The following is a 25,536-nucleotide window of genomic DNA, read 5'->3' as shown; positions in this document are numbered from 1 at the left end:
TTAGGTTTATGGGTGCTCCACTCTTTGTTGAGTAATTTGATTTGAAATCGATGAGGAAGCATAAAATGTTGAATTATAGGTTACTTTATAAATACGATACATGGAGAGGATGGGGCGAGATATCAATTTAGAGTCGAGGGGTTGGAATATGGAGGATATTTGAACCAAAAGAGCAAAAACAAGAAACTTACACCTTAAATTCGTGTTTCCAGCAGACAACCATAGCAGGCCATACTTTCATATTATTCGGATTACATTTTTAAACATTTTAATCTGCTATGGGATATAGATACTATATACAGTAGGAAGGTATTAGTTAAGGACAAAGCCATGGCCACGAATGTATGTATGAGGAAATTTCTTCGATTTTTCATTATGCTTCCATTGAGGCGCCTGTGGAGCCTCCAATTCCCTTGCGTGTGCCAAAGGTAGATGTGACATGTGTGCGTTTGGTATAAGGGGAGGAGTGTATGGGGTGGTGTGGGGACTAGGTCGTGGCGGTCGTGGAGGACAAACAATTGCCACTAAATGGCATGCGGCAGGGCCCAGTGTTGCGCGGTTTTCCTTTGATTTTATCGCTCGTCAAGCCCAAGTCGCGAGAATTGATTAAAGTTCGATGTGTCCTGTCGCCCATGACAGGACAAACTGAAGCGTAACGGTAAAGGAGGGCCCGGCCCATTGTCTTCCGCCATGACCTGCTATTGTGCATTATGGCTTAACCGTCTCCGGTGTAAATACAGATGATGTCAACCAGTGGGCGGGGCGGGATTATACCTTATTTTGGGCGTTTAAAGTCATAAGTACTTACCTTAAATAGGGTTAATTATGAACTTTTCTTACCACGTATTTCACTAAGAAATAAACCTTTTTTTTTGCAGCCTACGTTATCTGTATAAGATGTCCCTGGCGGTCTCGTTGCGACGAGCTCTTCTGGCGCTACTCTCCGGAGCCATCTTCATCCTGACGGTGCTCTACTGGAACCAGGGAACCATCAAAACTCAGGCCTACAATGAGGCCCTAGAACGCCACCCCAGCCATCGGGATGCCAGTGCCTTTCCCATGTGAGTTGCCACCTGCCAGTCACTCGGATGCATTCCATCCTGACTAATCGTAATCCCTCTTCATTTGCAGACCCGTCGAGAAGTCCTGGACGTACAAGTGCGAGAATGACCGATGCATGCGAGTGGGCCACCACGGCAAGTCCGGCAAGCGCGTCTCGTTCATCAGTTGCTCCATGACGTGCGGCGACATTAACATCTGGCCCCATCCCACCCACAAACATGTGCTTAGTCCGCACACGCACAGCTTCTCCGTGGACGATGTGCAACTGCAGGTGGACACTACTCATCGGGAGGTCCGCAAGCAGCTGCAAACTGTCTTTGACTGGTTTCTGAAGGATCTGCGACAGATTCAGCGGCTGGACTATGCCGGGAGTGGTTCAGAGCCCGCGGTCAGCGAATCCTCGTCATCGAAATCCCGACGTCACACCCAACAGGACTCGGAACCAGCAGCCACGCTATTCGGCGCCACCTTCGGGGCAAAGCAGGCCGGAGATTTGTCCAGCGTTCAGGTCAAGATCGCCGTACACAAGTCGGGAGACCTCAACTTTAGTCTCGACAACGATGAGAGCTACTACCTAACATCGAATAGTGAGTAATTTACATATTTCTTTTACATCTTTTCTTTATTTTTTTAAATAATTTTTTTTTGAGCAGCCGATGGGCACCGTTTGCTGGTGGAAATCACTGCGAATTCGTACTTCGGGGCCCGTCATGGCCTTTCCACGCTGCAGCAACTAATCTGGTTTGATGACGAGGATAGACTTCTGCACACCTATGCCAGCAGCAAGGTTAAGGATGCCCCCAAGTTCCGGTACCGCGGCTTGATGCTGGACACATCGCGGCACTTCTTCTCCGTGGAGGCCATCAAGCGGACGATCATGGCCATGGGCCTGGCCAAGCTGAACCGATTCCACTGGCATCTAACTGATGCCCAGAGTTTTCCCTACATTTCGCGGTACTATCCCGAGCTGGCCGAGCACGGAGCCTACTCGGAGAGCGAGACTTACACAGAGCAGGATGTGCGGGAAGTGGCGGAGTTTGCCAAGATATATGGAGTGCAGGTGATTCCGGAAATCGATGCTCCAGCCCATGCGGGCAATGGCTGGGATTGGGGACCTAAACGCGGCATGGGTGAGCTGGCGATGTGTATTAACCAGCAGCCCTGGAGCTTCTACTGCGGCGAGCCGCCTTGCGGTCAGCTGAATCCGAAGAACAACCACACCTACCTCATTCTGCAGCGCCTGTACGAGGAGCTGCTGCAGCAGACGGGACCCACGGACCTCTTCCACCTGGGTGGCGATGAGGTGAACCTTGATTGCTGGGCGCAGTATTTTAATGACACGGATCTGCGCGGCATGTGGTGCGACTTTATGCTCCAGGCAATGGCCAGGTGATATATAATTCCACTCTTCTAAAGAACATTTGTATAACTGATTTATTTCCTTTACAGACTAAAAGTGGCCAACAATGGAGTGGCGCCCAAGCATGTGGCAGTCTGGTCGAGTGCCCTCACCAACACCAAGTGTCTTCCAAACAGTCAATTCGCCGTACAGGTCTGGGGCGGCAGCACCTGGCAGGAGAACTACGACCTGCTCGATAACGGCTATAATGTGATCTTCTCGCACGTGGACGCTTGGTACTTGGACTGCGGCTTTGGCAGTTGGCGGGCCACTGGCGAAGCTGCCTGTGCTCCCTACCGCACCTGGCAAAATGTCTACAAGCACCGCCCGTGGGAGCGGATGCGATTGGACAAAAGGCGCAAGAAGCAGGTAAGTTGGATTAACTGCTGAAAATATAGAAATATTTAATGTAACTCTTCTATTTCGCAGGTGTTGGGTGGTGAGGTGTGCATGTGGACCGAACAGGTGGACGAAAATCAGCTGGATAACCGGCTGTGGCCCAGATCTGCTGCCTTAGCTGAACGCCTCTGGACGGATCCCAGTGACGATCATGACATGGATGTTGTGCCGCCGGAAGTGTTCCGCAGAATCTCATTGTTCCGAAACCGCCTTGTCGAGCTTGGGATTAGGGCTGAAGCCCTGTTTCCCAAATACTGTGCCCAGAATCCCGGGGAATGCATTTGATATTACCTCTAAGAAGTAAAGGGAAACTCCTCCAAAACCCCCAACCCCTCCCGAAATGTGCGTTAGTTAGTTAATAGTCTAATTGTTATTTTATACGGATACCTAGGCTTCGATTTGAAAGTAAGCAGGCGACTGTTTTAAATGGTTTCTGGCATAAACCATAATGACTCGAATTTCGTTTTCATAGAACAAAACACACACTATACGAACACACACCCACACTTAGTACAATTCATTTTGAATTATTGCGCACACAGACATTACAGAGTACAGAACGTAGAACGATCGGATGTGAGCAGGAAAGACCTGGTAGGGAATCAAGTTGAGGTTGACGATTAGGGCTCATAGACTTGTAGATTTCATACGCATCAAATCACAGACATAGGCTTATGATATATATATACAATTGTATTAATACGTAGACTTAGAAGAGCAACCACGTATAGGGAATGACAAACTTTTGATATTTTTAAAAGCTTTATTCGCAGAACATTAATCGATAAGTTTAACGTTACATCAAATGATCTTTTATGTTTCTTTGGTTTTCTTTCTTTGTCGCTTCTAAGTTAAATACATTAAATTAAATTACATTTTCAGTGATATAAACAATGTGACCTTAAAATCAGAAGAACAAAAACTGCTAAGAGACGAGTAAAGTAAACCTAGAATTAGCATTAACAATTAATCGTTACGAAAACTTTTTGCACGCATTGGCACATAACTGACACTCGACTAGCAAATTAGTAGCTAATTTAGGATCTACACTAACTGGGGGACAATGGTTGGGGCATTCACAGTTTTGTTTATTTTCAATATTTCTAAATACATATTTTACATTCGGAATGATTAATTAAATCCCTATTTTAGCAACTTGTTTCTCGTACTTAATTAAGACTTTGAGGAAAACGAACAACCGAATTCATGAATCTGCATTAGTTTACGATTTTCCGCTGTAACTCCAAGTCACTTTCGAAAATAAATTTCAAATCCAGTCTAAGCAGGTTTTCAAATTCTATTTTTTGGGATATGGGCTTCATTTCTATATATATATTTTAATACAAAAATCTTAAAAGATGGGCGCAGTTTATCAAATCTTAAGTCTTTTCCTGATGGTGAGTTTCTTCTTTCGAAAACTGGAATCTGCTTTACATCCAGATTGCAGCTGGGAGTAGAGGTCAGCCTGTGTTACCCGAAGCCGTTGGTTACGAGCCCAGTGCCGCTTTACTCGTACCAAACTAAAGCCTACAATGAGACCCTAACATGGCACCACAGCCATCGGGTTTCCAGTGCCTTGCCCATGTGAGTTCCCACCTGCCAGTCACTTGGATGCATTCCATCCTGACTAAGCGGACTCACTCTTGGTTTGCAGGCCCGATGAAAAGTTCTGGACGTACAAGTGCGAGAAAGGCCGATGCATGCGAGTGGGCCACCACGGCAAGCTCCGCAAGCGCGTCTCATTCATCAGTTGCTCCATGACGTGCGGCGACATCAACATCTGGCCCCATCCCACCCTCAAACATGTGCTTAGTCCGCACACGCACAGCTTCTCCGTGGACGCTGTGGAGCTGAAGGTGGACACAACTCATCGGGAGGTCCAAAAGCAGTTGAATGTTGTCTTCGAACGGTTCCTCAAGGATCTGCGACAGATCCAGAAACTTGACTATGCCGACAGAGGTTCAGAGATCACGACCAGTGCGAAATCGAGTGCTTTATCGAAATCCCGGCGTCATACCCAGCATGGTTCGAAACGAGCAGCCGGAGATTTGTCTAGCGTGCAGGTCAAGATCGTCGTACAAAAGTCGGGAGACCTCAATTTTAGTCTCGACAACGATGAGAGCTACTACCTAACATCGAACAGTGAGTAATTTAAATATATTTTTTACATGATTTCTTTATTTTATTAAAAATTACTTTTTAGGAACAGCCGATGGGCACCGCTTGCTGGTAGAGATCAGCGCGAATTCGTACTTTGGAGCCCGTCATGGCCTTTCCACGCTGCAGCAACTAATTTGGTATGATGACCAGGATAGACTCCTGCACACGTATTCCAATAGCGAGATTAAGGATGCACCCAAGTTCCGGTACCGCGGCTTGATGCTGGACACATCGCGGCACTTCTTCTCGGTGGAGGCCATCAAGCGGACGATCATGGCCATGGGCCTGGCCAAGCTGAACCGATTCCACTGGCATCTAACTGATGCCCAGAGTTTTCCCTACATTTCGCGCTACTATCCCGAGCTTGCCGAGCACGGAGCCTACTCGGAGAGCGAAACTTACACAGAGCAGGATGTGCGCGAAGTGGCGGAGTTTGCCAAGATATATGGAGTGCAGGTGATTCCGGAGATCGATGCTCCAGCCCATGTGGGAAACAGCTGGGATTGGGGACCCAAACACGGCATGGGCGAGCTGGCCATGTGCACGAACCAGAAGCCCTGGAGCTTCTTCTGCGGCGAGCCGCCTTGTGGTCAGCTGAATCCGTATAACAACCACACCTACCTCATCCTGCAGCGCCTGTACGAGGAGCTTCTGCAACAGACGGGGCCCACGGATCTCTTTCACCTAGGTGGCGATGATGTGAAAATAGGTTGCTGGGCGCAGTATTTTCATGCCAAGGATCAGCGCAACATATGGTGTGGTTTTATGCTCCAGGCACTGGCCAGGTTAGATATATCACTCATCTTAGGCATATTTATAAAAACGCTTTTTTTCCTGTTCAGTCTAAAAGTGGCAAATCATGGAGTGGCGCCCAAGTATGTGGTAGTATGGTCGAGCGACCTCACCAACACCAACTGTCTCCCAAATAGTCAATTCGCCGTACAGGTCGGGGGCAGCAGCACCTGGCAGGAGGACTACGACCTGCTCGATAACGGCTATAATATGATCTTCTCGGGCATGGGGCCTTGGTCTTTAGACTGCGGTTTTGGCAGTTGGCGGGACACTGGCAAAGGTGCCTGTGCTCCCTACCGCACCTGGCAAAATGTCTACAAGCACCGACCGTGGGAGCGGATGCGATTGGACAAAAGGCGCAAGAAGCAGGTAAGTTGGATTAACTGCTGAAAATAGAGAAATATTTAATGGTAACTCTTCTAATTCGCAGTTGTTGGGTGGTGAGGTGTGCATGTGGACCGAACAGGTGGGCGAAAATCAGTTGGACAACCGGCTGTGGCCCAGATCTGCTGGCGTAGCTGAACGCCTCTGGACAGATCCCAATGAAAAAGTTGTGTCTCCAAAAGTATTTCGTAGAATTTCATTGTTCCGAAACCGCCTTGTCGAACTGGGAATAAGGGCTGAAGCCCTGTTTCCCAAATACTGTGCCCAGAACCCCGGGGAATGTATTTGATATTACCTCTAAGAAGTAAAGAGAAACTCGTTCAAAACCCTGTTTTTTTTTCATTAGCTGATATTTTTAAAAGCTTTATTCGCAGAACATTAATGGATAAGTTTAACGTTACATCAAATGATCTTTTGTGTTTCTTTGGTTTTCTTTCTTTGTCGCGTCTGCGTCTTAAGTTAAATACATTAAATTAAATTACATTTTCAACAAAAACTCACGACTAGCAAATTAGTAGCTAATTTAGGATCTACACTAACTGGGGGACAATGGTTAGGGAATTCACAGTTTTGTTTATTTTCAATATTTCTAAATACATATTTTACATTCGGAATGAATAATTAAATCCCTATTTTAGCAACTTTCTCGTAGTTAATTTCTTAAATAAGACTTTGAGGAAAACGAACAATCGAATTCATGAATCTGCATTTGTTTTCGATTTTGCGCCATAACTCCAAGTCACTTTTGAAAATAAACTTCAAATTCAGTCTAAGCAGGTTTTCGAATTCGATGACATCATTTTGGAATCTGGCATATTTTTTTAATTATATATATATTTGATACAGGAACTCTATGAAGTGGAGTGAAATTTATAAACTTTTCATGCTCTTCCTGTTGGTGAGTTTCGATGTTGGCTTTCAAAGACTGGAGTCTGCTTCAACTCCAACTTGCAGCTGGGAGTAGAGATCAGCCAGGAGCAGCCCACGGCGCTGGCTAAGAGGAGACTGCCGCGCGATGAGCCCGGACCGGATGCCAAAGGCGATCTGAAACTGTTGCATGCACCCTGCGAGTTCGATCTGATCAAGTACGCCACGATCGACTACTTTCCCAGCCATTGTCAGCCCGTTTACCAGAACCGACACGTCAGCGAGGACTGGTATCGCCTCTACAGGACCTACGATACTGAGGGGTTTGTTTTTGGCCAGTTCTACGAGCGCCTCATGCGCCACGAAGTCGACTAATACTATGGATTGGTTGGAAAGAATAAAACCTCTAAACAAAGTCTGTGATGTCGATGCTGTGGTAGCGCTGCAGTGGCCCCAGTCGCGTATGGGGCGATGGGCGTAGACAGATCACACACTCCTCCGTGCTGAAAGTCGATTTGGGGATTAACGTTTTGGGGACAAATAACAAGTAATCTGGTTTTTATGATGTGTATATAAAAAAATATAATACTTTAATCTGGGTTCTTAGGGTGTAAACTAGCATGCAATACTTATGAACAATAGGGGGATATGTGTATGGGGGAAAATCTCGGTCGTATACATTATTTGGGTGTGTTTGTTGATCATTCGTAGTGTCCGGTGGGTACGGGACTTGTTGATGTCAGTCTACAAGAAATGGTAAACAGAAAGAAGGAAGCCCAAAATCAGAAACGGAAAGAAATAAATCAAAATAATCTAAGCTACCATGCAGATACATTTAAAAGTTAAAATAAAACCATCTATTAAAGGACTACAGCATGGCAATTGTGTTAGTATTTTAAGCGAAAGGATATTTTAAATTAATTTACAACAGATTTAAGAGAGAGGGGGAAAAGTGGAAAAGGAAGCTTCTACATGGACATTGCGTATACGCACCGTAGACTTTCGGTTCGCGATCTCAGCGAGTAGTCTTTGGAGGCGCGATGCCTGAAATGGAAATTAATTGGTTAAGTGACAACAACAACGACGACGACAACAAAAACAATATCAGCAGTTAACAACTACAATGGCAGCCATAGCCAAATCTACTACAAATAGTGCAAGGTGTAAAGCCAGAATCTGTATGCCAGGGTTATAGCCAAACAACACCAATGAGTTAGAAGGCCAAATGAGTGCAATCATCCTCTACTGGCTAAGCAATCTCACCTGCGATTTTTGATGGAACTGCTTCGGTTAATATTCCGACTCTCGCGCCACCGGATAAAGCGATGCCTCAACGTCTGGCGCACCTCCGAGTTAAGGAAACAGTAGAAGAGCGCCACAAAGAAGCCCTGGGGTTGGGGGGTGAAAAATGCATATATTAATGGGGGCTCAAGGGAAGCTGAATGATAAATTGCCTACCTGTGTGCTAATGAGAAAGGCTCTAATGGCCTCAAAGAGATTACGACTGATGCCCTGCTCCGGGCCGGTTAAGACCAGCAGATAGGTAATGCCAAAAAGCGGAATTAACACCAGCAGGGCTTTGGAGGCTTTGTAATACTGCCGTGTTTCTAATGTGTGAGCAGACCGTAGTTTCGTGATGAGAACCTGTAGAAATATATGTTTGAAATGCTAAAAATACAAGGATTTAAGTACAAAGGATATAAAACTTACCCACATAATGCGAATGAGAAAAACTAAATTAATTAGAAGAGCCAGCGAGGCAGGGCCCTTGAAAATCCAATCAATATGAGATTCACGCATCCAAGCGCAGTCGATTTCAAGCTTCACATATTTTTTATTATTATTTATTTAATTATATTATTAAAAATTAAATACTCACCCCAATAAAGTGCTCATTGTCGAGATGCGGGGCAAATGCCTTGGCTATGGACCAGACCAAAATGCAAAGAGCTGGACAGCCCCAGCCTATCAGGGCGTAGATAAGAAAGCTAATGTTATCGCTGGAGAACGTTTGCACCACCAAAGTGTACAGATAAAGACCTTTGGGCAAATTAATATATATACTATTAATGAATCAATACAATTATCTACTTTTATTTCCACTCACCCTCGACAAACATCCAGAAAAAGTTGGTTAGGTAAAAGTATTGAAACATGATGACCAACGTTATGCACCCAGCCTGGCTTGACTCTGTGGTTATCTAAGGTTAAAAACATATATTAAAAAAGGGCAAACAAATAGTTAACAAATGTATATTACCACTTGCAGAAACAAGGTGAGAATCCATAATAAAGCTGAGGTGATGTAGGTGAGGAATAGATTCGCATGAATTGTATTTCGCAGGCAGCGTAGATCTCTAAAGTAAAGTTTGAAACACTCATTAAATAAAATATTCCTTTAATACTTAACAGATAAACTCACTTGAAGCTGAGGAATATAATAAGGGCTACTACTAAGGTGGCAAAGCTTAAAAAATAGCCACAGGCATAGATAATTGCAGGTAAATCGACACTGGGAGAAAAGTCTGGCACTACTGGTATAGAACCCGACTGCTGATGGCAGCGATCATAGTCCGAATAGTGATCCCATGTGCCATTCTCAAAGCAGAACCTAGTGGCGTTTTCTGTACGGAAATATAATTAGTTAAAAGTATAAGTTTTAATTATTAAATACGAACCTGTTGTGTCGTAATGTACACCCTTAAATTCCTCAAAACAGGGCAGTATCGCCAAACTTCCGGCGTTCGTACGAGGCCAACACAGAACAGAATCAAATGAGCTGGGACATTGCAGAATCTGAAAAGATTTACAAAATATAAGTAAGATGTTGGTAAATTGTTATAAACAAAGAAGGTCTAAGAAAAGCATCCATGGATAAATATTTATAATGCCTCTGATGTCTTTGCGGTTTCCATTTAATTTGCCTTTCTTGGCTCTGATCTGTAAATGAACCTGACCTAACCCAAGACATTAAATCAGGGTAAACGTGATTTATGCAACAAAACTGACACACTATGTTTATGTGTTTCCCCTAGGTCTCTTTTAGATTTTATAGTTCTGACGCATTTGCTTAGTACGAACGGATTTTATATTAATCAAGTGGATTTCCAAATTTTATAAAGGCATATATAGCTAGGGCCGTGTATGCCTCACCCACGATATCTATTGCTTTATTTATATATTTGCAGCGGCATGCTAAATATTTTCGTATACGGATATACAAAAAATTATAAGTATATATACCATTTATGATATATGTGAGTTGGTATGAGACCAGTCGTTTGTTTGCACAGTCTAGTTTCTACCCACAAATAATCACCGAGCATAGGTGTCTGGAAGGTAAGACCTGAGCTTCCATTGATATTTTTATTGGCCTTATCAGCTGACAACCGAAGACGCTTACGATTGCACAATACCGAAAGAAATTCCTTAAAAAATTGTCAATTTTTTACGACTTTCACTGATAAGTTTAAGCTTTTGTGACAACTAATGCGATCGGACTTAGCCACGCGACAAAATTACCCGTCAACGAGAATGCCAAACAATTTAGTCCCCCCAGGGGAACTCCGCTAATATTTGTCTTTGCACTTTTCATTTTCATTCATTTGTCGCTTTACTTGACTTAAAAAATAAGCTACATTATGTACTTTTCATGGAGATTTCAAAGAATAACGCCCTTGAAATCTTGTGGGCGACACAATTCTGATGGCATCAAACATCCGAGATAAACAAAATATTCATGGATGCAGCCTCAAGTGGGTTTCCTTGGGTCTTCATTTTGTTTACATCCCCGAGAGGAATACACAAATAAATATTTGTAGCATTCTCCGGAAATAAAATTTGGCTACCAAAAATTTTTCAAAATATTAATCGAAAGGCTATCAGCAGTACAGTTGCCATTGAATCAATAATTTATTTAAACTGAGAGATTCCGACAGACTTTTCGCGAAAGAAGATGGATCCATTGGCGGGAAAGATTAATTGGAAAATGTTTCTGAAAGTCCAACAGATCAATTAATTCAACACAAATTGGCTAATTAAAAAAATATTTATGGGATTGCTGTTTGATTGCTTTTTAGGAATATGTTGACTCTTCCATGGAAATTTATAATTGGCTGTGTTTACTCTTAAGTTAGACACTGAAGATCCTCTTTTTATACCCTTGCTGTGGGTGTTTTATTTATGCTTAAAAGTGTGGAAAGCAGTAAAATAATATCTTTGATGTCGGAGATGTCCTCCGATCCTAAAAATGGCCCCCAGCGATGGCCATATCTTGGTCAATTTCCACCCGATCCTTAAGCGGAGTACCTTAATCGATTTGTAGATCGATTCCCCATCATTCTGCATCAAAATCTAAAAACAAAATATTTTTTAATTTTTTTGTTCAATTTTCTGGGCTATCCCCTTCAAAATGTGGAAAGTGCATGGGGAGGCCTTTATGGCCCCCAGCGATGGCCATATCTTAGCCAACTTTCACCCGATTCTTGAGCGGAGTACCTTAGCCGATTTGTAGAGCGATTCTCCACCCTTCTGCATCAAAATCTAAAAAAAAATATTTTTTAAATTTTTTGTTCAATTTTCTGAGCTATCCCCTTCAAAATGTGGAAAGTGCATGGGGAGGCCTATATGGCCCCCAGCGATGGCCATATCTTGGCCAATTTCCACCCGATTCTTGAGCAGAATACCTTAAACGATTTCTATATCGATTCCCCATCATTCTGCATCAAAATCTAAAAACAAAATATTTTTTAATTTTTTTGTTCAATTTTCTGGGCTATCCCCTTCAAAATGTGGAAAGTGCACGTGGAGGCCTATATGGCCCCCAGCGATGGCCATATCTTGGTCAATTTCCACCCGATCCTTAAGCGGAGTACCTTAATCGATTTGTAGATCGATTCCCCATCATTCTGCATCAAAATCTAAAAACAAAATATTTTTTAATTTTTTTGTTCAATTTTCTGGGCTATCCCCTTCAAAATGTGGAAAGTGCATGGGGAGGCCTTTATGGCCCCCAGCGATGGCCATATCTTAGCCAATTTTCACCCGATTCTTGAGCGGAGTACCTTAGCCGATTTGTAGAGCGATTCTCCACCCTTCTGCATCAAAATCTAAAAAAAAATATTTTTTAAATTTTTTGTTCAATTTTCTGAGCTATCCCCTTCAAAATGTGGAAAGTGCATGGGGAGGCCTATATGGCCCCCAGCGATGGCCATATCTTGGCCAATTTCCACCCGATTCTTGAGCAGAATACCTTAAACGATTTCTATATCGATTCCCCATCATTCTGCATCAAAATCTAAAAACAAAATATTTTTTAATTTTTTTGTTCAATTTTCTGGGCTATCCCCTTCAAAATGTGGAAAGTGCACGTGGAGGCCTATATGGCCCCCAGCGATGGCCATATCTTGGTCAATTTCCACCCGATCCTTAAGCGGAGTACCTTAATCGATTTGTAGAGCGATTCCCCATCATTCTGCATCAAAATCTAAAAACAAAATATTTTTTAATTTTTTTGTTCAATTTTTTGGGCTATCCCCTTCAAAATGTGGAAAGTGCATGGGGAGGCCTATATTCTCCACCACCAATTTAATCAAAATCGAATGATTATATAATAAAAGAAGCTATTTCTTAACTGCATATCTTTAAAAGAGTATACATATCTCTTCGGCTCCGAGTGAAGACAACTTTCTTTTCTTATATAAAATATATAATTAAAATAATTGAATTTTTCCTATAAAAGCTATGTTTCTAAATATTATCTACAGAATTTTCCATTTGTATAAAGTTTATAAACATATGTATATCATCGGCACATAATCAATTGTATCGTTAGGAATTACCGTCTGGCGAATCGAAACTATCGCAGACGGAAGAAACCCAGCCCCACCCAGGCCACAGACTTACCCGCTTGCCACCTCCCGTTAGGTTCCGAGCCGCCTCCAGCTCCTCCTGCCGCTGCTGCTGCTGGCACTGCTGCGTTCGATTGACGAGGAGCTCCCCGCTGTGTGGCTGCTGGGCGCCAATTAGGGCGCTCGCCCGCTGCAGCATGTCCAGCGAGAAGTTGGCGATGACGTTGGCCAGGTTCTCCGGCGAGGCGTCGTCCAGGCTGTCCACCAGGGCACGCAGATCGTCGTCGGCCATGCGAGGTGGTTTAATGGTTGGTGGTTGGGTATTGACTTTGACGTGCTGCCGCAATTACGGGCGGGCGGATGAATGATGACCCACTCAGCACTGACGCGTCGGCTGCTGCAGCGTTGCAATATGGTAGACAGCAGGAACCTGTCAACGAAGGCGTCTCCGCTCCTGAACTCCGTCAGCACTTTCTCCTCCACCGACGGACGATGCGCAATTAAACGAATCTACGCAAATAAACCGAATGGCGGTGAAAAAAAGAGAAACATTCTTCATATCTTTATCTGATAAAGTATACAAGACGACCACAAAAAAAAAAAAATCAGATTCAGTTCAGGTGCCCCAAAACACTGGGGACCAGCCACCGTATAGAGATATGCTATATATTATACACTCGTAGAAATAAAAAAACGTTTATTTGCTCGTTGATTAAATATTTTGGTGGCTCATCCATGGTCCGTGACTCAACAGAACCCAGAAGGCCAAAATGGCAGGGTTCATGGTGTGTTTATTGTTAAAAATAATAAATTCTTTCAATTTCTGCAAACAAACTAGTGTAATGCGTTTCTTTAGAGAATAACACTCTTTATATTTTAGAGGTCGTGGTGAAATGATATTCATCTTTTATGCTAATGTATACAAATTATAAAAAAATCTGTGCAAATAGTACATGAGAAAATCACGTGACGTTTGGGGTCTGCTTTATGTGGATGTGGGTGGGTTCCCAGATTAAATAAATGAAGATAACCACGCCACAATCTTTATGGACTCTGCCGCCTCGCTCTCTTCCAAAGGGCAGGCAACCAGGCAGTCAGGCAGGCAGGCGCAGGCGGTGAGATTCCAATAGCAAATATCCCCGTAATTGAACGCTTTATATGACCACCCGAACCGAAACCCGATCCGGGCCGTCTGTCATTATATTGGGCTTGGGCCCAACCCTTGGCCGTCACCCATTAGTTTCCCATTAACTGCAATAACTCTTGCCAACTCGATAATATTTGTTCAGGCGGCTGTTGTAATGGAGATTGCATGGAAGATTGCCCGGCTGATTCACACAAGTTTTAACTAGTTGGCGATGGAGCCGTATTGGCAGTGGAATTTCAAACAATGTGCATGGTAATTGCATTTGATGAAGTTGATAATTTGGCATAGTTTGCACCAAATTACCAGAGATGGCTTTAATTCAAATGGATGGAAGATAGAGCTTGGCAGGCCGGCTAGAGGGATGGGTTAATTATTTCTTTAGTCACGTATAATCATTACATTCAGCAATTAAGTAACAAAAGATCTTCGGAGTGAAAGTAATTAAACTAGTGCGACGGCAGTAACCTTATCTGGGCACCGGGTCTGGGATCCTCCCGGCTGGAGGCTGTGACAGATGTGTAAGCACGGTTCATGTGCGTTTTCACCTGGCAACGTGATGTTTACCTGGCGGAGGAGGAGGAGCAGGAGGTGGTGGCAGAGGAGAGACCCTGTCACACAGTGATTAAAACAAAGAGTGTCAAGTTATTTATTAATGAACAAATACCATGGCAGCCAGTTCACTACGGGTCGCCAACTCATCACATCTCGTATCAGCTCACGCATGGAGCTTTAATTGCTTTAACTGCTCCAGCCGCTTCGAGGAAGCCCAGTTGGCCAGATGCAGAGCTTTGTCAATGTCAAGTTGAGAGAGATAATGGTGGCCATTGTGCCACTACATGAAAGCGGCTCTTTCGGTTATATGTCAGTCGGCGAGTCGTCGAGTACTTGAATATGCAGGCCCCACAACCCCATCACTTCGTGGCCATCTTGGCCATGTTTCGCCTGCAATGCCGCCCCCTGCCCCGGCTAATTATGCTTCTATAAATAGACTCCAACGCTGAGAGCTTTGATCTCTGGCTGGCGGCAGAGTGAGGCAGGTGCAGTCGCAACACGTTGCCGTTTTTGGAATTCAAAATATTCAACGTGCGCTGTTCCTGCCCCTCTATATTTCCTTAAATTAGACTAAGATGAAAACCAGTTCCATTATGTAGATTACAGCTCCTGTCTCCTTTTTATTCAGACCACTCCTCCTCCACCATCTCTCCAGAGTTGAGCAAATATTTGCCTTCAATCCCGAAATGGCCAAACATCTGGGCCAGAAGTCGTCATGCCACAATCTTAAGCCCACCCTCCACAAGAGGCAGCGATTTATTTATGGGCTTGGCAAACAAGCGCATTATTTGGACGAGCGCGTGTTTGTGGTTATCATTGAGATCATAATCATGATGGTAATCAGCATCACCATGTCATTTGAAGCCAATGGATGGGGCAACTAATCTGGCCTTAAATGCGCCATAATTAGCTGCCCAATGGCCAATGGCCACTGGGCCACCAGGCAAATAAACATTTCAAATGCTTGACCAATGTAAATAATAATAATAATAAATGGAAGTCGTGGGGAAGTCAGTTGATATTACCATCATTGATATTACAAGGGTATTGCACGCTCCACCCGATTCTGCAGTTATTCTTCTCAGATTCTTCGGGTGTGCAGATGATTTATAGAGTGTCAAAACAAATGAAAATTAATTGGCAATCGGCATGTGGGCCAGTGAGCCAGTGGGCAGCAGGCAGAAGGCAGTGGTGGGGTTAACGAAGACCGACATGCAATCCAAAACATGCGCGTTAGGCCATCAAAATCGCATGATTAATAAATCAGCCAATACACTGTGAAGGGAAAAATTGTATTTCACACTTGTATATTATTCTTCACTTTATAGTTTTCCCTCAGTGTGAAATTCTATTATCGGTACATCAATTAAAGACTTTAAGCCAATGCCATATGACAGTCGAAGGCGCCGTGATAAAAACCACGTAAATGAAAAACAACCAAGAGCAATAAAAATTATGGGCGAACCGGAAGGCGGAGAGCATCAGTTTTATGAATGAATGAGTGCGGTCAGCGAAGCGTGCAGAAGTCAGAGCCAACAGCGTCAGCTGGCTGACAAATCAAATCGAAAACGAAATCGAATCGAATGGAGGCGAATTAAATCGAACCGAATGGATCGGTAAATGGCAGACGCAGTCAGGCGCTATGATATCGATATTTATGGTTTTGGCTTGGTGGAAAGCAAATAAATAGATGGATTTCAGCGCCGTCATTCGCTTCATCATTGTTAGCCGCCTCTTGACCATCTACCCCCGTCCAAAAATTCTAAGTTAGATAGCCGAACGGGTATGGCCAAGTAAAATACACAAAACACCACCCACACAGATATCCAATCGGGGAAAGTTTACAAATTAAAAGAAAATTGAAACGAAACCAAACAGAGTCACAGCTACAGCCAAATTAACAAGAGAGTGAGTAGCGAGAAGGTCGAAACTCGAGAGAGCTCACTGGCAGGGGGCACATGGCGTATGAGTAACAGGAACAATATCAAGCATACGCCGCGTTGCCAGACGACTTCATTTCATATGCTTACTAATTTTATTGCCTTACAATGGCATAACAAATTCTCAAGATGCTTTGAACTCGCAGGAAGCTTTAGATTTGTGCGGGTGCTGTTAAGGCGGCGTGGGCTGTTGCGAAGGACAAGAATGAATCCGGGCCCTTGGACGTTACGGGGTGAATTGTAAAGTTGTTTTACAATGTCGTGCCCAAAAACGAAAAGTTGAATAAAGTAAAAAGAAAACAAAATATATTTTTCCTTTTCATTTGCAATTTTCATACAAGTTTTGGTAGCAGAGAGCTGCGGGCATTTTATTGCCTGTTGCATGGCAGGTGAGGCGGAATAAAGTGAACAGGACTCGGAGTCAGAGTCATAGTCAGAGTTGGAGGAGTCAAGGAGATACACATACACGTGCATAATAATGCCACCCACATCCCGTCCGACGAACACATTGAGATACATAAACATGATGTAATTTTAAAATTTCATGAGTTTATGCTGAAGTTTGTTTTATCTGTTTTATGGCAGTGGCAGAACGTAACGTTGGTTGGCCTCCGGGCTCTGGATGCAGGAGCGGGTGGATGGCGAACGGATGGAAAAGATGTTCTAGTTGAGGTAGTAACAACAGTGGAGCATCATGGAGGGCAAACTATGAGCAGCTGCTGGGGGGGCAATCGATACTTATTAGAAAATTCAATTAGCTAACTGCGGGTGGGAGGTAAACGTGGCGCAAACAAAGACTTTGGCTGGCGGGCACTTGAAAAAATAATCTGCATATTACAATAACTAATTAGATAAAGTACTCTTCAAGCTATCCCTATTTACAGATTGAAGATCCACTTTCCTCGGACTGGAACAAGATCTGAAAGCAAACAGACTGCATTTAGAGTCTGAGTTAGTCGAATAACAGCCCCTCCAACTTGTCGCACTTACACTTGAAAGCCATTTGCTAATTTTAGTCAACCCCCCGACAGAATTTTCCTTTACTTATGTACATTTTCCTCTTGTTCGGAGAGTTCTTAGAAGGCGAGTATAATTAAATTTTCTTATTTACTCAACAATTCAAATTCGAGAGTCGTAAACAATTTGCTGTTCAGTCCCGAACTCTGTCTGCTTTTTATTCGCTATTTACTTTTCGGCGACCTGAGCGTAATGAATCGGACAGTGAATGTGGAACTTGGGAGTAAAACGGGGTGAATATTACAAATGTTTATCTTTGGTCAATAATAATAACAATGTATGAGAGTGGGCGTGACTCCCAAGCGTGGCGCAAGTTCGCAAAAAATATGCATGAGATTTGCAATATACTTTGGCGGAGGGGAGAAAATGGTAGGGTGGAATGCTCCTCCCACCGGAAAGGAATTAATTAAAAAATCCCATTCGCCGCCTCGGTGCAGGATGCAGGAAACTAAGACTGGGAGAAGGAGGTGGGATGGCATGGCAAAGGATACGGGTAGGCGGCGGCGTCGAACAACAGGACATGATGTCCCCAAGCACCTCGAGGCGCTCCGGCTGAAACGAATCGTAAACATGCAAATGGAGCACAAACATTTGCATATATGAGATAAAATCCAACTGAGGCGAAACTACCAAATAAAATCCAAACCACACAGAGATATATTTATACAATTTAAGAAACAAGGAATATTAAAGGATAGTATGATATCCAGTTTCTTAAATTTTGTAGTTCAAAAAGAATATACTTTTTGAAAATTATATTCATTAAATATTTATAAGCTAATAAGCACCCATTGAACACGTTTCTCCAATCAATGACCTCAAAATCAAACAAAAATTTCACTTAAAATATATAAAAAAATATAGTAAATATGTACAAATGTGCACCAAGTTCCATCTCCTGTTTGTGTTTTTCTACTTTAAGACTTTAATAATTTGTTTTCGCCTTTTGTGAATATGGAAACGGATAATCCGACACCCATTGAGCCTAATCAGACGTTTATTCTTCAATTTAAAGTCTATTTGCGGACTTCTCCATTGTTTGTTAATGGGAGCAAGCTGCTAAGTGATCATCGCCAGCTTGGATTTGAATTACGGACGGAGAGACAGGCGGGATGGGTTCGGATGGATCTTCAGCCAACCCCCGTGGCGTTTTAAAGATTGCCAAAAATACGGAATATTTTTAATGGGCCTGGTAGCCCGGTATTTGCCCAATTTGTTATGGACTTGCTGAGGAATGGATCAGTTTTTCGGATCGTATCGTTCTGTTTTTCATCACAACACTGAGGGTCAGGGTCTGAGGGTCTCACGCTTCCAACTAACTGTTAAATTCTCGAATTAGCGCCTCTCATCTCACTCACATGGGGTTTTCTTATTATTATATTAATTTTGTATTTTTTTTTGTATTTTTATTTGTAGTTTTGTGTGCCGCTTTAAACGTTTATCGCCTTTTTATCATTATCATTTATTTGTTTGCATTACTTAACACATACACACGCACACCCACGATCGCGACATGACACATTTAAGACTTGGGAACACGTTTAAATTTAGATGAAATCAAATACGTTACTTCCTAAATTGGCACAAGAACAATAACAATAAACAATAGCAGGGAATTGTGACGAAAACAAAACTAAGCCTGCGGCGCTGGTCGCTTTCGACTTGGATGTGCCAGAGATGCTGCGCGAGATTGTACGCCGGATTACGATTACGCCGGACAACTGTTAGCGACGTAGAAGTTGCGACGAACGAGCAAATGCGTCCACTGGCGGCCAAAGACAGCGCCAAACTGCGGCCAACAGGGCGTATGAAAACCGAAAGCTTTGAGGAAAAGCACACCCACACAATGAAGACACATACAACTACAGGGCAGGATACAACACCAGTTCAGGTGGCCAACCGCAACAAGTTGCGCCCGTGAAAAGCTCTCGCAAAACAAAATGGAGAGCGGGTGATGTGGGAGAGATCAGAAAGCTCTAACTGAGACCGGCATTTTTTTGTGGTTTTGGTTCTGGTTCTGGTTCTGGTATTTGCATTCAATTGACGATGTCGTCGCCACAGCGATTGCAGCACTTGCTATATTGCCTGTCAGCTGCAATTGACACTCAAGCTGAATGGGCCGGCAAATGGGTTTTGTCTAGCTTTGCCAGAAATACGGCATTTAATACCCTATTTCCCACTGCCACTCAAAGTATGAGTACTCTCTGAGTACTTTAAGAAATAGAAGAAGTATATAGGCTTTGATAAGCATTCGATTAGGGGGCCTTGACTTTTTCAACTTGTATTTGTCAATTTTACTTTAAGGTCAAGTTAGTCTTAAATCAAAATAATATAATTTATTTTATAAACAATTCATCCAAGAGTCATCCATGAGTCGATATACGTTTATTTTGTGTTACTTTTTATTATCATGTTGGCCATCCAAACAATTGAAATATCAACCTGACATGGACTCCTCCCGCGGACGCCACATTTCACAGATGGGATGCGATTGTCCGGTTGATGGCTCGCACTTGAAGTCGTAGGCGAATTGACGCAAATATCCAACGCTCACGTTCACACGCTCATCATCCCGATCGTGGGCAATCACCGGAGGCAGAAGACCACAAAAGAACTGGGCATAGCTCAGGAAGAACAGTTGTGGCGCCGCGAATTCCGCCTCAAAGGCGTACGGGCGATACTCGAATTTTCGCGAATCATGGTTCAAGTCAAAGAAGCCATCATAGGCCAGTTGTAGGCCATTAAGATCTGCTAGGCGTTCCTTCAGCGACACAAAGGGCTTCTGCTGTACGCACTTGAGAGCGTCCTGGAAGGCCGGGGATTCCCGTATTTCCAACCCGATGGGCGACTCATTTCCGGCCGCATCGAAGAGTATGCCCTCCTGCTCGAAGCCGTGACTCATCTCGTGGCCCAGCACTCCTTGAAGGAGGCTACCGTGAAAAATGAAATGCTGGCGATGATCGAAGAGTGGCCATTGGAGGAACAACATGGGCACAGTGATGGTGTTCCTCTCGTTTTCATAGAAAGGCGAAGTCCGAGCCTTCACTACGTCGTCGTTGACATAGTACCTCCTTAAATCCAACCTAGATCCTGGCTGCAGGAGTCCCTCGTGCTGGAGACGGGTTCTTAAGGCTAAGGCTTCAATGAGATTCTTCAGAAACGAGGACTCACTGAAATTAGCACTGTGGTAGTGATTGTCATAAAACTCAGGAGACATATCCTCCGGCAGGTTTCCTATTTTTATTTTCATTCCATTTAGCTTAGCCTTCAAGTAGTCCAACTGATCCAAAGTAACTCCCAAACGATTGCCATTCAAGTATTTGCCAAAAGTAGCTTTTAAAGATCGTAAAATCTCCTGCAATTTAAGAGTGTCCTGCTTGCGGTTTTTATACAAAAATGTATCATAAATATACTCCATTCCCAGTGGCAACAGAGCCCTCATGTGGTGTATACAGGACTTGGGGTTTCTTTTAGGCGGTTCCGTCTCCTTTATTAAAATCAGTTGACGCAGTTTCAGGTACTGATTCAAAGCACCGGGATCGGTGGTGGCCAGGAGTTGACCCATCTCCCTTAAATAGTCCACATCGCTCACCTCGAAGAGCAAGTTATCCAGCTGTCCAGGATCTATTCCTAGAATATCTCTCATGATCGAAGTCCAGGGAACTTGGGGTATTTGCTGACTCAGTTCCTTGACTCTCCAAGTTAGCACAATGGGTTCCTGCAAGCGATGTTTATCCTCTAGCCTTCTGAGGTTTCCCGCCAGTTGTATCATTTCATCCTTGTGCTCCCAAGGATATTTTTTAATAATCCCCAATGCCCGTTGCACACTGTATCGGGTGCTCAGTTGGGGCATTTGAATCTGAACAACCAACTGCAAAGAGTCATTGGTGGCCACATCCACGCGTTCATCAAAGAACACTCCGTTCAGGCCATGTCCCCGAGAACTATCAAGCTTGGAAGTCCAGTGTCTGAAAGGTTCTGGGATGTCGTCCCAGGTCCAATAAAGTGTATCCGTAGTGCAGGCCTTGTAATACGTTCGCATTTGTTTCAGAAGTAGTGGTGACTGTGAATCTTCCACTTGGCTCTCAAGAAACTCCCTCATGGACGTGGCATACAGGTCCTCGACCCACTCAAAGTTATCCACATATTCGGAGGCATTTGCAAAGCCACCACAAGCGTAGCTCCAAAAATCTGTACAGGGGTCCGCCGATCTATTCATATTCTTATGAATCTGAAGAGCCGTGAGCGAGGATATATCCATATCCGCCCGGATGCATTCTAGCGCCATTCCAAGGCACAAGCACAGAAAAATTATACTTCCCATTTTGTGTTTTTAATTCAGACTAAAAAATTAAATCAAATCAACAAAGAACAGCTTATCGTTACGCTTGCCTGGCTGTGAGCACCTTGGGATGAGCTTTGGGAGCTGGAAGCGATAAGCCAACCCATGCAGCTCAGAGCTTTTTTATTTAAAAATTATTATTCCAATGGATATTTTAAATAAATGCCAGCAAGCCCTAGAGGAAGTGGATAAACCCGATTGGTAACAGTTCTTATAAATGATTAAATCTATCCAAAACCGATCCAAACAGCATTCTTGTTGCTTCATTATAATAGATTATTTTTTAGGACTACCCCAATTCCACCAAACTAGTTTCAAGTGCTCTCTCTCATTTGAAAACACAGACACGTCTAATTCGACTTAGCATTTATTGAATCTAATTGTAAAATACAGTTGTAGTTCAATCAATTCAATTATAGGCCTAACCGATTAAGCGCTTTGGGATTAGCCCAACTATATATGTCACTGGCTTAAAATCTACTTAACAATTCTGGACTTAGGGTGTTCACTTTTTGAACTTTTGCTTCTTCCCCGCATTAGCTCCTGTTTTCGACTTCTTCAGCTGGCCGATCTGCTTGGATTTCTGCTTCAGCTTGTTTTGCTTTTTAATGGGTTTACCCTCCAATACGGGTACATTGTCTAGGTCTACTCTGGGAGCCTTGGCCAGTGCGGATGACTTGCCTTTAGGTTGTGTTGGAGGCTTCTTCTTGGCATCTGGCTTGGCTGGAGAGGAAGAAGCATTCGTTGGAGGCTTCTTCCTGGCATCAGGCTTGGCTGGAGAGGGAGAAGCATTCGCTGGAGGCTTCTTCTTGGCATCAGGCTTGGCTGGCGAAGGAGTACCATTCGCTGGATGCTTCTTTCCAGCTAGTTTGTTTGGAACGTGCACCTTGATTGGGGTTTTCTTCTTCGGAAATTTATTTTCGGGCTGGGAAGCTTCCACATTTCCATTCTGTTGAGACTTTTTGGTCGCTGCCTTGGAAGGTGTCGCGTTTCCATTTGTTTTTTCATCATTTTCCTGTGGTTTCTTGCCCTTCTTTTCCTGCGGCTGTTCCGGTTTCGGCTTCTTAGGAACCTTGACGGGCTTCTCGAACACCTTAGCCACGTACTTGGTCTTGCTCTCCTCGAGCTTCTTCTTCTTCAAATCCTGCTCAACATCAGTAAGGGATGGCTTGCCAGCCCTCTTGCCCAGAACCTTGCGAGGAGCCTTCTCCTCTGGCGACTCTTCAGTTTCCTCCTCAGCTTCTTTGGGATCAGCCTCGGCCTCGATAGCTTCATCTAACTGTTTCTCATCCTCCTCCTGCTGCTCCTTGGTGATAGGTATCGTGTTGGAGAACTTCTTCAGCTTGGCCACATAGAAACCATCCATGTTGTGGGTGTGGGGATAGTATCGCTTTGTCAGGTTCAAACTGGGATGGAAACGATGCTGCCGGAACTTGGTGAAGCCCTCCACGCCAAAGTCCAGACCAGTGGGAACCAATTTTACGTTCCGTTTCTTCAGGGCATAGTCGATAACCCACTCGTTCTCCTCCGGAAGCACCGAGCAGGTGGAGTACACTATGTAGCCACCGCTTGACGACTTGGCGTCCACACAATCGATGGCTGTGAGTAAAAGTTTCCTTTGCAGGTTGTAACAACGCTGCACGTCCACGTCCGACTTGGTGGTCTTCACACTGGGATCCTTGGAGACAACACCAGTTCCCGTGCAGGGGGCATCCAGAAGGACGCGATCGAAGCCAGTCATAATGTTCCGGAACTTGGTGCCATCCTCGCAGCTGACCACAGCATTTACGATTCCCAGGCGATGGAAGTTGGCCACGATCGCCTTGATACGATCCCGATTCGAGTCGTTGGCAAACAGAACACCGGTATTCTTCATGATGGATGCTATGTGCGAACCCTTGCCTCCTGGTGCCGAGCACATGTCCAGTATTCTTTCGTTCTCTTGTGGGGCAAGTGCCATCACGGGCAGCAAGGAAGAAGCGCCCTGGATCATGTAGTGGCCAGCCAAGTACTCTGGTGTAGCACCGAGGGGCACCTGGGAGTTGAAAACGACCAATCCCACTTTGGTCCACTTTCCTAGAGGATCAAGATTCACGCCACGGTTAATCAGAGCTCCTGCCAGATCTCGGCGACGGGTTTTCAGAGTATTGGTACGAATGGTCAAGGGACGAGCCACCTGAAATACACCGATTTAAGTTAGATGTCCGGACATTCGGGTGGATATTTGAAAAACTTACCTCAGAGGCCTCGAGGTACTCCATGAGCTCAGTTAGCGGGAACATGTCCATCAGCTTCTCCATCAGAAATTCGTTGTAGCTGTAGTACAGGCACAAGTCCCTACGCAACAGATCGATGTATTCGCCTCGAGATCGATCCGCCTGACGGTACTTCTTGAAGTCAGAAAGAACCAGGGTCACATCTTTGATGCGCTGTTGCACCTCCTGCAGCGTCAGATCCTTCTCAGCCTCCTCCTCTTCGTTTGGCAGCTGGAACACATCCTGGCGATCGACAGTCATTTGCATTTCCTCATCGGCCAGCTGGGCTTCCTTGGCCTCACGTTTCTTCAGCTTTTTGTTGGCCCGCTCGATGGGCAACTTGTCATCATCATCATCATCGTCGTCATCTTCGTCTTCGTCGTCGGAGGACGCCTCGGCGGCGTCTTCATCCCCGGAGATGTCAAAGTCATCGTCGGAATTAGCCTCACCATCGGAAAGGTCATCCAGCTTGCCAACTTGAGCTGTGTCGTCATCGGACTCCTCTTCTTCATCTTCTTCACCGGATACTTCTTCCTCATCCTCTTCGCCGGATGCTTCTTCTTCGAGTCCATTTTCATCCTCGGAACCTTCCTCCAATTCAGCATCAGATTCCTCCTCTAACTCTTCCTCCTCCTCATCATCCTCTTCGGATTCGGGTTCCACCTCCTTCTTTTGCTTCTTGGGTTTCAACCACGCGTCGTTGTCGTCTGTGAAGCCCTTGGGAGCAGCAGATTTCTTGGTTTTCGGTGCCGGAACCAACTGTGGCACCTCCTCATCGGAGGAGGCCTCCTGGGGCTGCACCGCCTCTTCCTCCTCGGGCTCACTGTCACTGTTGTAGGCCGTTTTCCGGCGCACTTGTTGCGTTTGCTTTCCTTTGGCTCGTTTCTCCTGTAGTTTCGCCTTCTGAACTACTTTCTTCTGCTCCCGCTTGACGAAGCGCTGCTTTTGCCTGTGTGAGAGCTTCTTATCCTCCTCCTCCATGGGGGCTGCGAATTCAAAAAACATTAACGTTGCTCTGGAGGAGTCTCATCCATGCACTCACCAAACGACTGCTTCCGGAAAACAGGCGGTCCCTGCTTTCTGGCTTTTCGGCCAGGTCCTTTCTTCGGTTTCTCACTGTATTCAGCTTTGCGACCCATGTTTTTAACTTAATTTATAAAGGTTTTAGAGCAGAAATTGACTAAAAACGTGAGCTCTTCTGTTTTGCTCCACGTGCGCCGCTCAAAAGACACCGGGTGTTTTTCAACACTACACAGCTGGGAATCTCTTAAGTTGGTGTTGCCAACTACAATAATAAAAATCAGTCACTATTTATCTGTACATATTATTTAATAACACAGAATATAAAAAAGAATAATAAAACTAAAACAA

The 25,536-nt window shown here is 44.3% G+C and overlaps 6 protein-coding genes across 10 annotated transcripts; 3 read left to right on the top strand and 3 right to left on the bottom strand.

Annotated features, from left to right (window-relative positions):
- Nucleotides 1–878: 878 nt before the first annotated feature.
- LOC6495298 (probable beta-hexosaminidase fdl) lies at nucleotides 879–4,142 on the top strand. Its single transcript, XM_032451092.1, has 5 exons — nucleotides 879–1,061; nucleotides 1,132–1,649; nucleotides 1,716–2,451; nucleotides 2,512–2,830; nucleotides 2,891–4,142. Exons 1-5 carry the CDS (start codon nucleotides 898–900, stop codon nucleotides 3,143–3,145), a joined length of 1,992 nt encoding a protein of 663 aa, XP_032306983.1. The 5' UTR covers nucleotides 879–897; the 3' UTR covers nucleotides 3,146–4,142.
- LOC6495299 (probable beta-hexosaminidase fdl) lies at nucleotides 4,116–7,681 on the top strand. 2 transcript variants are annotated; one of them, XM_032451093.2, is made up of 6 exons: nucleotides 4,116–4,257; nucleotides 4,308–4,444; nucleotides 4,515–5,002; nucleotides 5,070–5,805; nucleotides 5,863–6,181; nucleotides 6,243–7,681. In XM_032451093.2, the coding sequence occupies exons 1-6, from the start codon at nucleotides 4,219–4,221 to the stop codon at nucleotides 6,483–6,485; spliced, it is 1,962 nt and encodes a 653-aa protein (XP_032306984.1). In that variant the 5' UTR covers nucleotides 4,116–4,218; the 3' UTR covers nucleotides 6,486–7,681. The 2 variants fall into 2 exon arrangements, with proteins under 2 accessions (XP_032306984.1, XP_001958675.2); XM_001958639.4 differs by having other exon boundaries at nucleotides 5,064–5,805.
- Nucleotides 6,549–19,364, bottom strand: LOC6495367 (diuretic hormone receptor). Of its 4 annotated transcripts, none has more exons than XM_014907798.3 (12): nucleotides 18,927–19,364; nucleotides 12,968–13,422; nucleotides 9,742–9,859; nucleotides 9,486–9,687; nucleotides 9,324–9,420; nucleotides 9,171–9,264; nucleotides 8,943–9,103; nucleotides 8,774–8,884; nucleotides 8,522–8,707; nucleotides 8,327–8,451; nucleotides 8,057–8,107; nucleotides 6,549–7,807 (listed from the first exon to the last, which is right to left on the bottom strand). In XM_014907798.3, exons 2-12 carry the CDS (start codon nucleotides 13,202–13,204, stop codon nucleotides 7,765–7,767), a joined length of 1,425 nt encoding a protein of 474 aa, XP_014763284.1. In that variant the 5' UTR covers nucleotides 13,205–13,422; nucleotides 18,927–19,364; the 3' UTR covers nucleotides 6,549–7,764. The 4 variants fall into 4 exon arrangements, with proteins under 4 accessions (XP_014763284.1, XP_032306989.1, XP_014763288.1 ...); XM_032451098.2 differs by having other exon boundaries at nucleotides 6,549–7,566; XM_014907802.3 differs by lacking the exon at nucleotides 8,057–8,107.
- LOC26513732 lies at nucleotides 6,959–7,681 on the top strand. Its single transcript, XM_014908446.3, has 2 exons — nucleotides 6,959–7,094; nucleotides 7,151–7,681. The coding sequence occupies exons 1-2, from the start codon at nucleotides 7,050–7,052 to the stop codon at nucleotides 7,436–7,438; spliced, it is 333 nt and encodes a 110-aa protein (XP_014763932.1). The 5' UTR covers nucleotides 6,959–7,049; the 3' UTR covers nucleotides 7,439–7,681.
- A 438-nt stretch (nucleotides 19,365–19,802) lies between the features above and the next one.
- Nucleotides 19,803–21,923, bottom strand: LOC6495366 (neprilysin-1). The gene has a single exon (XM_001958637.4). It carries the CDS (start codon nucleotides 21,890–21,892, stop codon nucleotides 20,006–20,008), a length of 1,887 nt encoding a protein of 628 aa, XP_001958673.3. The 5' UTR covers nucleotides 21,893–21,923; the 3' UTR covers nucleotides 19,803–20,005.
- A 336-nt stretch (nucleotides 21,924–22,259) lies between these two features.
- Nucleotides 22,260–25,439, bottom strand: LOC6495365 (25S rRNA (cytosine-C(5))-methyltransferase nop2). Its single transcript, XM_001958636.4, has 3 exons — nucleotides 25,208–25,439; nucleotides 24,148–25,151; nucleotides 22,260–24,086 (listed from the first exon to the last, which is right to left on the bottom strand). Exons 1-3 carry the CDS (start codon nucleotides 25,302–25,304, stop codon nucleotides 22,416–22,418), a joined length of 2,772 nt encoding a protein of 923 aa, XP_001958672.2. The 5' UTR covers nucleotides 25,305–25,439; the 3' UTR covers nucleotides 22,260–22,415.
- Between the last annotated feature and the right edge of the window lie 97 nt (nucleotides 25,440–25,536).

The sequence above is a fragment of the Drosophila ananassae genome, chromosome 3L (assembly GCF_017639315.1).
Source record: "Drosophila ananassae strain 14024-0371.13 chromosome 3L, ASM1763931v2, whole genome shotgun sequence".
NCBI lineage: Eukaryota > Metazoa > Arthropoda > Insecta > Diptera > Drosophilidae > Drosophila > Drosophila ananassae.
This window is presented reverse-complemented; position numbering and strand designations above follow the sequence as displayed.